This window comes from Osmerus mordax, chromosome 8, assembly GCF_038355195.1.
Source record: "Osmerus mordax isolate fOsmMor3 chromosome 8, fOsmMor3.pri, whole genome shotgun sequence".
In the NCBI taxonomy this organism is placed as follows: domain Eukaryota; kingdom Metazoa; phylum Chordata; class Actinopteri; order Osmeriformes; family Osmeridae; genus Osmerus; species Osmerus mordax.
The window spans coordinates 13171300-13184566 of record NC_090057.1 but is presented as its reverse complement, the minus strand read 5'-3'; the positions used below and the strand labels follow the sequence as shown (position 1 = coordinate 13184566).

General features: G+C 39.6%; 2 protein-coding genes across 2 annotated transcripts in view; both read left to right on the top strand.

Annotated features, from left to right (window-relative positions):
* Positions 1-13267, top strand: part of LOC136947791 (histone H2AX-like) — a 115056-nt gene that overhangs the window by 75817 nt on the left and 25972 nt on the right. The gene's annotated exons all lie outside the window — the stretch shown is intronic.
* LOC136947383 (histone H1-like) lies at positions 159-773 on the top strand. Its single transcript, XM_067241440.1, has one exon. It carries the CDS (start codon positions 159-161, stop codon positions 771-773), a length of 615 nt encoding a protein of 204 aa, XP_067097541.1.

Genomic DNA, 13267 nt, shown 5'->3' with positions numbered 1-13267 from the left:
GCACAGCTTGTCGATTGCAGACAGCGGTCGAGCTGACTAATTGAGTCTACACAGTTCTCATACCGCCTTTAAGGCCAGCCCCCAGCCCAGAACCGAACACTACTCCCGAGCACAGAAATCAGTTGAGTTTACTCGAGCGATCGGTTCAAACGACAGACATGGCAGAAGTCGCCCCAGCAGCACCCGCTCCGGCAAAGGCACCCAAGAAGAAGGCAGCAGCTAAGCCCAAGAAAGCGGGACCCAGCGTCAGTGAGCTGATTGTTAAGGCTGTGTCCGCCTCTAAGGAACGCAGCGGCGTGTCCCTGGCAGCGCTCAAGAAGGCTCTTTCTGCCGGTGGCTACGATGTAGAGAAGAACAACTCCCGCGTCAAGATCGCCGTCAAGGGGCTGGTTACGAAGGGGACCTTGGTCCAGACCAAGGGAACCGGCGCCTCCGGGTCTTTTAAGATCAACAAGGCCGCTGAGACCAAGGCAAAGAAGCCTGTCAAGAAAGCCGTCACTCCGAAGCCCAAGAAGGTTGTCGCCAAGAAGGCCGCTGTGGCCAAGAAGCCCAAGAAAGCAGTGGCGAAGAAGCCTGCAGCTGCCAAGAAGTCTCCCAAGAAGGCAAAGAAGCCTGTGGCAGCCAAGAAGGCTACCAAGAGCCCCAAAAAGGCCAAGAAGCCTGTGACGCCCAAGAAGGTAGCAGCCAAGAAGTCTCCCAAGAAGGCAGTCAAGGCAGCCAAACCCAAAGCAGCCAAACCCAAGGCAAAGAAGGTGACACCCAAAAAGAAGTAATTTCTTGAATACAACTTCTACGTGGCAGTTGCTTTGCTCACTGTTACTCAAGCACAAACAGAAGGCTCTTTTAAGAGCCACCAACTGTTTCCGTAAAAGCGCATCCATTTGTTAGTTTCCCACATAGACAATGTGTCATTGGGTGTGCTCAAGCCTTCGGCGAGAGCACAACCTTTGTTCTCTCACATATATATTATTGGGTGTGCTTTGCCTTCGGCAAGGGCACAACCTTTGTTCTCTCACATATATATTATTATTATTATTATTCTTTTTGCCCCCCTAAAACTCAGTCAATATTTGGCCTACATAGACAAAGTAGGTGTCAAAAGTTTCGTCTTGGTAGAGATTGAGTTGCTTCTATTGGAATTTACGTTCCGTTGCATGGTTTAGGCTGAAGTTAAGTTTTTGTGGCGAAAAGTGAAGCTAACGGTGGCTAATTTACTAGCCACAGTCACTGACGTTACTAACGTCACTACGTCACTAACGTCACGAAAACACGCGTGACTACCTTTGGCAGAACATTCGTTTCGCATCTGTTAACTTGGGGGATAGCTAGGCTAACTATAGCTTTACTGCAAGGCAGCTGCAGAAACGCCACAAGCAAAGAGGCCAGGGTGATAACTATTTACTCATTTTACTTTGTTATATGACACACAATTGTCATGTGTAATGTACAGTATAAGCTGATATTATTAAGGAAGTACATCTACTTTCGGAAACAGTAGTCTACTATTTCACTGAAGTATTAGCATCATGACATTAGCCTCTGTTGCCCGGGCAACACATACTACAGTGGTCTATGATGCATCTGTTTTCAATCGTTAAAATAAACATTCCTCACAAATACATTTTCGTTGTAGGATTTATTATGACATTACATTACAAGTAAACGATTTGTGGGTGAAATTATCATTACCTGTGGTTTCAAACCAGTGTAGCACACTGCAATGCTGTAGCCTACGCGAGACACTACAAAAACATCTACACAGCTGTAGGAAGTCAAACGGCGACAGAACATGTTCGGCACTCCCCTTATATCGCATTTTGCGTTGTTACTGACAATGATCGCTACGAGTGAGCTTTTTATGAAAGCGATTTTCCACAAAATAATTGTCAAGCTTATTTACGTTTTTGGGGGCATATTTTCAGTTAGCAGATGGTACTGTTTGAATCGCGATTCCATCTTCTACTGCCGGTAACGTCGTACAATAATCTTCAAAGGGGGTTCTTTATTCATGAATGAATACAATATGAGTAGGCTAAATTCCTTAAAATATCACGAGATGGGAAAAACTTAAAAGGACGTTTAAGTCATAGAGATTAGGTCAATTTTTAAACCGGTCTGCCAAATTTATTCGTTTTGATTCAACGATGAGGCTGCCTCTTGCAGGTGAAATTAGAAGACATCTATTTCATTCTACACTTCACTCGTATTTTCAGTTGTAAATGAGCAGCAAAAAAAAATGCAAGCAAAGAGGCCAGGGTGATAAATATTTACTCATTTTACTTTGTGATATGACACACAATTGTGATGTGTAATGTACAATATAAGCTGATATTATTAAGGAAGTACATCTACTTTCGGAAACAGTAGTCTACTATTTCACTGAAGTATTAGCATCATGACATTAGCCTGTGTTGCCCGGGCAAGACATACTACGGTGGTCTATGATGTATCTGTTTTCAATCGTTAAAATAAACATTCCTCACATACATTTTCGTTGTAGGATTTATTCTGACATTAGTAAACGATTTGTTGGTGAAATTACCATTACCTGTGGTTTCAAACCAGTGTAGCTCACTGCAACGCTGTAGCTTACGCGAGACACACTACAAAAACATCTAGCTACAGTACACAGCTGTTTAGGAAGTCAAACGGCGACAGAACAAGTTCGGCACTCCCCTTACTTAAATCAAAAGTCTATCTAACTACTAACCTGAACTTCATTGCCACAGCCTAAACGTTGTCAATCTGTTCATGAAAATAATTAATTTCAGCCTAAACCGTACAACGGAACGTTAAATCCAATTCAACCAATGCAATCGCTACCAAGACGAACACAGCAGTAGTCTACTAGTACTGTACCGTAGTAGTACAATTTACCGGGGCAACTTCTCCACACAGGGCTATATCGCATTTTGCGTTGTTACTGACAATAATCGCTACCAGTGAGCTTTTTATGAATGAGCGATTTTCCACTAAATAAATGTCAAGCTTATTTACGTTTTGGGGGGCATATTTTCAGTTAGCAGATGGTACTTTTTGAATCGCGATTCTATCTTCTGCCGGTAACGTCGTAGAATAATCTTCAAAGGGGGTTCTTTATTAATGAATGAATGCAATATGAGTAGGCTAAATTCCTGAAAATATCACGAGAAGGGAAAACTTAAAAGGACGTTTAAGTCATAGAGATTAGGTCCATTTTTACACCGGTCTGCCAAATGTATTCGTTTTGATTCTGTCAGCTGCCTCTTGCAGGGGAAATGAGAAGACATCATATTTCATTCTACACTTCACTCGTATTTTGAGTTGTAAATGAGCAGCAAAAAAAAGATGCTTTTAAATCTATGTAATCTTTATAAATAATAAGTAGGCCCCATGCATTTTTATATAAAAAATACAGACCCCTGTGCAACCGACGCAAGCAAGCACACCCTACAATTTCCCCAGAAATTGTATCCTCTCTAGTTGTGAGAATGCTGTTAAGCATTCTCACATTTCCTGTTTCTCTTTTATATATATTATTATAAATAATTATTATTATTATTGTGAGAATGCTGTTAAGCATTCTCACTATTATTTTCCTGTTTCTCTTTATTGTGAGAATGCTGTTAAGCATTCTCACTATTGTTTTTCTGTTTCTCTTTATTATTGTGAGAATGCTGTTAAGCATTCTCACTATTGTTTTCCTGTTTCTCTTTATTATTATTATTATTATATCAACTTCTTAGTTCTTCCGCCGTTTTTTGGCCTTTAACTAGTTCTGCATACTTTCACCGATTCCTACAATCTTTGTATCAAAACGTTCAGCTCCTTCAGGAGATGTTGGCTATGACTTTTGGTATTTCTCACTTTTATACTTTTTAAGACATTAAGGTTTTTGTGCAAATTATTCTCCCATTAAAAGTAATGGTAAATCCTTTCAAATCATTAAAAAGCTTCCTCCTCTTTCAAACGTAACTACTTCAGCATACTTTCAGCTAGAGACACCATTCAACCTTTAAAATGTTCACAAGACATTCAGCTATTCCCAAATGATTCAGCTTTTTCAAATATTCAGCCAATTTTGAATGATGGCAGTTTGAAATACATTAAAATGTTTGCTCCTTCTTGATTTTTATGAATGAGCAGCAAGCTGGCAGCTCTTTTTCTGATATTCAACTAAATTGTCAAACAAATTCCTCTAACGTTCATATAGTTTAACGTACAGAAACAAGTTATACCTTAAAATGTAGGAAAAATTGTCCTCTTTCAGCCAATGTAACTACTAAAGAGCTCACATTTACATATTTTCAGCTATGGGCCTTGAAGCGAGAGCAGCCTTTCAAATTCTCTCACTAACTTCAATGGAGAGGTGGGTAAAATCAGTCAGAGAAAGCAAGAAGGAACAATATTTTGAAACTGCCGATAGAGTCGTATTTCTGACCGCACAGACATATAAAGGACATCTCTGGTTTCGGCAGAGTCTTGGGTCTCGGAAAATATCCTTATATTTTGGATTGGACGTATAGTTTTGCGTCTAGGTCAACTTGGTTGAGGTGTGGATGTTAGGTAAATGTTCGTTTTTCTCTCTGCCTAGCTCGTTAGCTATCACAGCTGCGCCATCACAGTGGCAACCAAACAAACAAGCACCAGGAAAGCAAAAGGAACACGTTTTTGAAACTGCAGGTAGAGTTGTATTTCTGACTGCATAGACATATAAAGAATATCTCTGGTTTCGGCAGAGTCTTGGGTCTCGGAAAATATCCTTATATTTTGGATTGGACGTACAGTTTTGCGTCTAGGTTATCTTGTTTGAGGTGTGGATTCTAGCTACATTTCTCTTATTCTCTGCCCTCAGCGCGTTAGCAATCATAGCTGCACCATCACCGTAACGACAGACACGCACCACTCAGTCTCTCACACACGTGATTGGTGCGTTTACTTGACCATGAGAAACACGATTACTAGCAATTTTCGGTTTATGCCAATAATACGATGACTCCGTTTACATGTGTATTTAGTTATGCGATTACTCAATAAACGCGTCTACATGATTATTTTTTATTAATCGTTGTATGCTCCACGGACAAACTTGCACCATCATCCTTCTGCAACAAAGTGTCGCTGTGTCTTCCTGTATCGGCCCTACTGCTGTATGTTTCATTCCATCAACACATTGAATCCAACTAAGAAAGCTGAGTAAACGTACTCAATGGTAGGCTACATCTGCTACTGCTATTACTATCCCAACTATAATTTCAGCTGTTAAAACGATAATATTCTTGTTACGACTACCTAGCCTACTTCTTCTTCTGTTTAACAGTTCAGCTTCTCCCGCATTGTAGGCTATTTAAGCTCTTAGCTTTGCTAAGATGATGCAGTTCAGCTTCCACACTGCCTCTTTTGTGTGACTCACACATTTTTGAAATTCATTTCAGCTTGCGGGTATTTTCTCATTTCTCACTTTTACACTTTTTAAAATATGAAGGTTTTTGTGCAAATTATTCTCCCTTTAAAAGTAATGGTAAATCCTTTCAAATCATTGTTGGAATGCTGCTCCAGCCCCTTTCAAAAATACCTTTTGGTTGCTCAGCTTATATCGTTCTACAAAATTTTCACTTTTCAGCTTTTTTAGCATGGTCAGCTATCCCCATTCAGGTTTTCAGCATTCTCACTGCTGTTTCGCAGGAACAGCCTTTTCTAGTTATTATTATTATTATTATTATATCAACTTCTTAGTTCTTCCGCCGTTTTTTGGCCTTTAACTAGTTCTGCATACTTTCACTGATTCCTACAATTTATGTATCAAAACGTTCTGCTCCTTCAGGAGATGTTGGCTATGACTTTTGGTATTTCTCACTTTGATACTTTTTAAGACATTAAGGTTTTTGTGCAAATTATTCTCCCATTAAAAGTAATGGTAAATCCTTTCAAATCATTAAAAAGCTTCCTCCTCATACTTTCAGCTAGAGACACCATTCAACCTTTAAAATGTTCACAAGACATTCAGCTATTCCCAAATGATTCAGCTTTTTCAAATATTCAGCCAATTTTGAATTATGACAGTTTGAAATACATTAAAATGTTTGCTCCTTCTTGATTTTTATGAATGAGCAGCAAGCAGAGTGACACACTCTGCTGGCTGCTCTTTTTCTGATATTCAACTAAATTGTCAAACAAATTCCTCTACCGTTCATATAGTTTAACGTACAGAAACAAGTTATACCTTAAAATGTAGGAACAATTGTCCTCTTTCAGCCAATGTAACTACTAAAGAGCTCACATTTACATATTTTCAGCTATGGGCCTTGAAGCGAGAGCAGCCTTTCAAATTCTCTCACTAACTTCAATGGAGAGGTGGGTAAAATCCGTCAGAGAAAGCAAGAAGGAACAAGATTTTGAAACTGCCGATAGAGTCGTATTTCTGACCGCACAGACATATAAAGGACATCTCTGGTTTCGACAGAGTCTTGGGTCTCGGAAAATATCTTTATATTTAGGATTGGACGTATAGTTTTGCCTCTAGGTTAACTTGTTTGAGGTGTGGATTCTAGCTATATTTCTGTTACTCTCTCTTCCCAGCTCACAGCTGCGCCATCACCGTGGCAACCAAACAGACACGCACCAGGAAAGCAGAAGGATGGTTCCCGCCTTAATATCTTTGCCGTCCAATCACCGATTTTATTTCTGAAAACTGCTAGATATTCATGACGATTCAAGCTCAAAGCACATATAAATGTATCGTCAGCAACGGCAGCCATTGTTTTCCGAGGCGGAGCCAGAGAGGATACCATGGGAGATTCCCTACAGTGTTAGATTGAAATCGGAGACGATATTATGAGTAGACAAGTTTCTTAATATGTGTTGTCAATATTGTCAATTAAAAGTCTTAACTTTTTACGTACGAAGAATGTGTTTGTGGGAGTGACGTGAGTTACTTCAGGAAATAATTACGTGTCTGGCTTGGCCGTTTGTAACAGGCAGCTATGACAGAAGTAGCACTGTTTAGCCTCGATTTTAGCAGATTTCTGTGAAACTTGGAAAAACAACATGAACTAGCTAGATTATGTAAACTTTAAGATAAATGTACATGCCTTGTTTGGCCAATACGGTCGATTTTGGAAGAACGTTTTTTTAGTTATTTAGAGTATCCAGCCATAGCGCTAGCTACTTTTGGGGGAGAGGAATTCCAGTTTCCCCCACGTTTCCACTAATCACTAGAATGGTCATAACTTTTTATCAAAATATGATATTTCTAATCTGTCTTCTGTTCTACATTGCCCACAGATTTGTGGATATTCCATCATATTCCAGGACTTCTCTCGCGGACCTGCCTGGTTACTTGGTTGGGTCCCTGTCAACGCTCGTGAACCGTGTTGTTGAGTGAAGACGTCGTTGAGAGAGACAGCAAAACTTTTTGATCCCGCATCCTTCCTTTTATTATATAAAATACCATTTGATAATCAATTCGTGTAAATATATCTAACTTAAGTTTTAGTGTTCATAGTATAGTTCTTTGTTATTGGATTTTTAATAGTGTTTTTGTGTAGTTAGCTAGTTAGTTTAGAGCACTTTTGTGAAGGTGGGAAGGACAGACACCCGAAGGACAGAATTTGAGGTAAATATATTTTAATACAAACTTTAACTCTACTGTACCTGTATGTATGTAGAGCTATTTGTATGTTTATCCAACGTGAAATAGCTAGGGATATCGAAAATTAATGTATATTAATTTCTGGCCAGTACAGTACTGGTACTACAGTAGCTCCAACTGTGAAGGCGAAGTCGGCTAAATTGAGACGTCGTATCGTCTTAATTTGTATACAGTAACAATGTTATCGATAGCACTAAATAGGAATGCCTACACCTAGTGGTGTCGCCCCTTTAAGGATACAGAAAATACAAAACAGCTGAATTGGCTACTTTTGGACAGGTGAAGGCTACTGCTCTAGTCTAGCTCTACAGAAGCTACTTTTTGACAGCTAGAGCTACTGTACAACCAAGACGTTTAGAGAGTAAAGTATCAGAATGACAGTTGTTGTCATTGCCATTTGACGTCATTGTTGCCCTGGTTACGGACTCTGACGCGCATGATCTCTTAGTTACTGTTGCTACGTCGTACAAATGGAGAGTGGAGCCGAGTGGAGAGCAGAGTGGAGCGTCAGTCGTTACGAGTTAACTAGTTGCTCCTATTGTAATGCTGCCTGTAATAAAGATGTAATGGCATTTTTTGTGATGAAAAGTGCACTGATATAATGTACGTTAGCCAACGTTAGTAGCTAACCGTTGGCAAACGTTACAGACTAGCTAACGCTTTAGCTATACAAGTTATAACACTGACTGCATTACTAGTAGTAACGTTACTAGTAGCCTACACTTAACCTACCAGTATATAATAAGTTCTTGCCAAACCTGTTTAACGCTATATGTGTTTCGTTAACTATTGAAGTACAGTTCACATAAAAATAATTACTAAGATTTTTCGAGGGCCTTATAGTTCGGTAACGCCAGTTAGAAGATGAAGATTTTTTTACAAACTAACTTAAATAGCCTCATTCACTCATAACTCTTTCTACAAAAGTTAATGGTCAGAAAAATGAGATATAAAACGGGGGTTCTATTAGAAACTGAGTTTGTAATAGAAACTCAGTATAGAATGTTATATGTGTGTTATATGGTATATGTATATATATATGACATGTGACTCATGTACATAATGCATGAGTCACATGTCAAGTCATAATTTTTCTATTGTAATTACAGAATGGCACTGACAGCGACCCTCTGCACCACCAAACCCAGCCCGTATTACAGGCCCCCTGAGCTCCGGATCAAGGTCCTGTTAACTAAAGATCAGGCAAGAGTCGTCGCCTGGGAGTTCAGGCAGAGCTCTGCGGTGGCTAAAACCATAAAGAACAACAAAATTGTGGCCATCACGGATGGGGAGACGGTCACAAGAGTGACCATGTTCGAGGAGTTCTCCTCAAAAATAATGGAGGGGAAAAGTTACATTATGAGGGGGCACTCCTTGCGAGGAGAGTCCCCTCCTTACTTTATTTTAGTAACCAGGGACACCAAGTTCTTCAGGAGCTCGCCTGTTGTCTGCAAGGACGGGCTTATGGAGCAGGCGAGAGCCCTCCTCTGTCCCCCGTCCTTAAAGACAACACTGGAGAAGGTGAAGGACAGCAAGGGCCTCCTCACAGTGGAGGGGGACATTGTGCAAGTATGCTGATTCTGTTCATAAGCGTAATACACTAAATTTACATTCCCAGTAGTTTCAGTCTGTGTACTTAGCTTATCCTGTTGTAATTCAGAGATATTACGTTTTTAGGTAGACAAAGTAATACATTAAGAATCTGAAACAATGGATCTTCTGTATTTTTTGTTTAACCAGACCGATATTATAAATGTTTTTTTACTTAAATGTCACAGTGAAATGTTTAGGTTTAATTAGATCAGTAAGTGATGTAGCTTGTTGTTGTCAGCTTTCAGCTGTGAAAAAAGTCAGCAGTGGGAGAGAGGAGGTGCCACTGAGAGAGCTGAAGCTCCGGCAGGTAAGACACGAGAATGTGAGGATGAGACAGGGACTACCCCTTCAGTTAAAAAATGCCTGTTTCATCATCCTTGAAAAAGAGTTGTCATACAAAGTTGTCAGTACTTTCAAACAGCTCCATGGTGCCAAGCATTTAAACAGTTTCCTGCCAAACACAATAGAAATTGCTTTTTCTAAAGCATTATAATGTGTGTTGCTCACTATAGCCATGTAATATATCACAGCATTGCTTAGTGGGAGTAGCTGAAACTTTAGCAGTTAAATTACACGTCGGAGGTTTGTTGGATTGCTAAAAATCTGAATACGTTTACTGTAATTACATTTACATTACATGTATTCATTTAGCAGACGCTTTTATCCAAAGAGACTTCCAAGAGAGAGCTTTACAAAGTGCATAGGTCACTGATCATAACAACGAGATAGCCACAAAACATTGCGAGTAGCCAAAACATGAAGCACACATTGTGACCAACCAAAATAAGTGCCAAAGGGAAGAACCATAAGAGCATGCAGTTAAACGTTAATATCTTTAGATCAACAAATATCAGTGAAGGCAAGGACCTGCTCAATATCAGAATGTCTGTGTTGAATTATAAAAGTGTTGTAGCAGAAAGCAAAGACATGGTTACACGTACTGAATTAAATTCATTATCATGATTTTCAAAACTCTTGCTCATTGTTTTCTTTTAGGACTTCAGGCTTTAGCATTACCAAATCAATTAGATTCTTCTCAATCTTTATCCATTTTACCTCCAGATCTTCATCTTTCAAAGCATAGGATATATATATATATATATATATATATATATATATATATATATATATACATATAAAGTAGAACTCTTATGTAGTTCTAATATATCATTCTGTGTTATTTCCAGGATACATCTGATGTCACCATCAACTTGTGGCGTGATGCTGCCGTTGAGGAGCTGGTGCTTGGCAGCACATATAGCTTCTCGCACCTGACAAGTAGGGCTGCAGGGGGTCAGCTGCAGTCAACGGCCCACACCAACATGAAGGTAAATTGCAATTCCTATTGACAAGGACATTGATGGAAATAAATGTGGGTTAAATTCAATGCAATAAATGTTGTTAGTTTGAAAACTTAAAATAGTAATATAAATAATAAAATAAGTTATATAATAAAATATTAAGTTCAGAATTTGATTCAGTTGTAGTGTTTTAGCACACTCATATGTAACAAGTATGGCCAGAAGAACTCCCAAGAAAGAAAAAACCTGTGAGGCATTCTGAAAGTTTTAAAGATTTCTTGTACAGTGAGACAAAAGAATGATTGCAGGAGAATCCGAGACCAGCGGCTGATAACAGCACGATCAAGACCATTCTTCAGGTGAGCCTGGACACATGGGAATTGGCGGACTGACCAAAATAATGTTTGTTAATTGGATATGAAAAGGATTGGGACTCACAGGAGTGTATATATGCAGGAATCTGCAGGCGAGTAGACAATTGAGGAATGCTAGTTAACTGAGTTCCAGGTAGAGACGTGGCTGAACCAGGGAGAGGCTTTGAGATCAGGGAGGTTAATGCAGAAGGAGGGCAGGTCAGAAGAAAGATCCACATCCAGTCCTCGAGGGCCGCTGTCCTGCAAGTTATGTTTAGATGTTTCACTGCTTCAACACACCTGATTCACATCGGTGCATCATTAGCAGGCTTGTCCATAACAATCTTTCGAAGAGATCAATTTCATCTGAATCAGGTGTGTTGAAGCAGGTGTAGCGGACTTTAACAGGTCTGCTACATTAATAACAATTAGTGTATTTTTGTGGTCGGCTGAATGGTGATGTAGAAGATGATGAGTCGTGGACTTGTGCTGTCATCGACTTTAATTCTGTAACACAGTGGAGCGATCACACACAGTACAGGGGCAGAACAACAGTCATCCCCTGTAAATGTCCCTGTACTTACTGTAAGTCGCTCTGGATAAGAGCGTCTGCTAAATGACTAAATGTAACAGACTTCCACACGAGGGCGTAACAAATAACTGCGTGTAGGCGATTATAAGTTACCCACCGTTAGCCCATTACAGCCTACATGCTACAACACTTGATCGTATAGTGTAATAATTTACAGAAAGGGCAACGATAAAGTACATGACAGGTTAAGTAATTTCACACACATGCAAAACATACCTGTAACACACAGTGGAGCGACCACACACAGTACAGGGGCAGAACAAGTCATCCTACAGAATGGAATTAGCCAGTTAGCCTCTACTCGACGACTAAACAACCGTTCACAAATTGCATATTTTATTACATTAATTTGAATATTTAACACGGTACAAATCATCGGAAGTAATACAAAGGCAATCTTAGGTCACAAAATAAATACATGTTATTGAAAACTTAGCAAATAGACAATGTTGATTAATTTCATTCACGGAGATTGAAGGAACGCAGCTTACCCCTGTAACAGACTTCCACACGAGGGACAGTCTGAAAGTGCGCAACCTGAATTATCGCCCCACCCGGAACAATACTGAACCCAATAATGGAACCAAAAAGAAATATTAAATACTGCATATATTTTGGAGAAAGTTCACTAAAGGTACTTAGTTTCATTTTTACCTTGTTACACAGGGAAGCATTTAAAACCTGTAGGACAGCGGCCCTTGAGGACCGACATTGGACATCCCTAAACAGTCAAACCCCAAATCCTTACAATCAAACTCAATACAGAAACTGGGTTATACACAGGTTCAAGAACAGCAAAGAAACAGAGCAGGTGCAGAAATCCAGAGATCCAAGAGAGATAGAAAACCAGGCCCAAAAGACTTAATGTGCTGAGGTTCAGGTTGCAGACAACCTGGTAGAGATATGGGGCTAGCAGACCTGCTTATAAAGGGAGGAGAACAGGTGAGTGCAGTTGACTGATTGCAGAGAAGAGAGAGGGGGAGAGAAAGGGTCTGAAATGAACCAACAAAGGCAGAGAGCAGAGCCAGAGAGACGGTGACGCACATACAAATGTGTATCTATATATACATATATGTGTCTACACAGTACCGTTCAAAAATATTGACTATATCTAGTAGTGCAAGGTTCAGTTCTTGCAATACTAGTGACAAGCAGGAATTTATGTAGAACACAGTGCATAGTGACAGAGGGAAAAGTGCTTTAAGACACCCTGGACAGAATCAACCTTGATTTATAATTTCAATAAAGATTTGTTTCAGTACTTTAAATGTTGTATGATACACATATTTACATGTACATGTTCATTAATAGTTTTATTTATGTAGCACCAAATCACAACACATGTAATCTCAGAGTACTTCAAAGATACCATTCAGGCCATGTAAAGTCCAATTCATTACAATCCACTGATAATCAAATCCAATCAAATTAATTAAATTCCAAATTAGTCGATTTCATATGGAGCCAGTTAAAAAAGTGACCATGATAAGGAAATTGCTGTGAAATTTCTCAGATCCAATCTCCCTCCTGAGCGTGCAGAGGTAGCTGTGAAGAAAAAAAAACTCCCTTTTAACAGGAAGAAACCTCCATCAGAACCAGAACCTGGAAGGGCGGACATCTTTCTCGACCAGCTGGGGGATAAACCTTTGCACTGCACGGTCATCAATGCATAAACTATGTCTATGCATCAATGTATGTAGATGTTCCAAGTGACCTTCAACGTCTCTTAATTGTATCTGCGTCATGGTCCGCGAGCGACGCACATTCTTCTTCTTGAATGTCTGCTCAGGTAAATAGC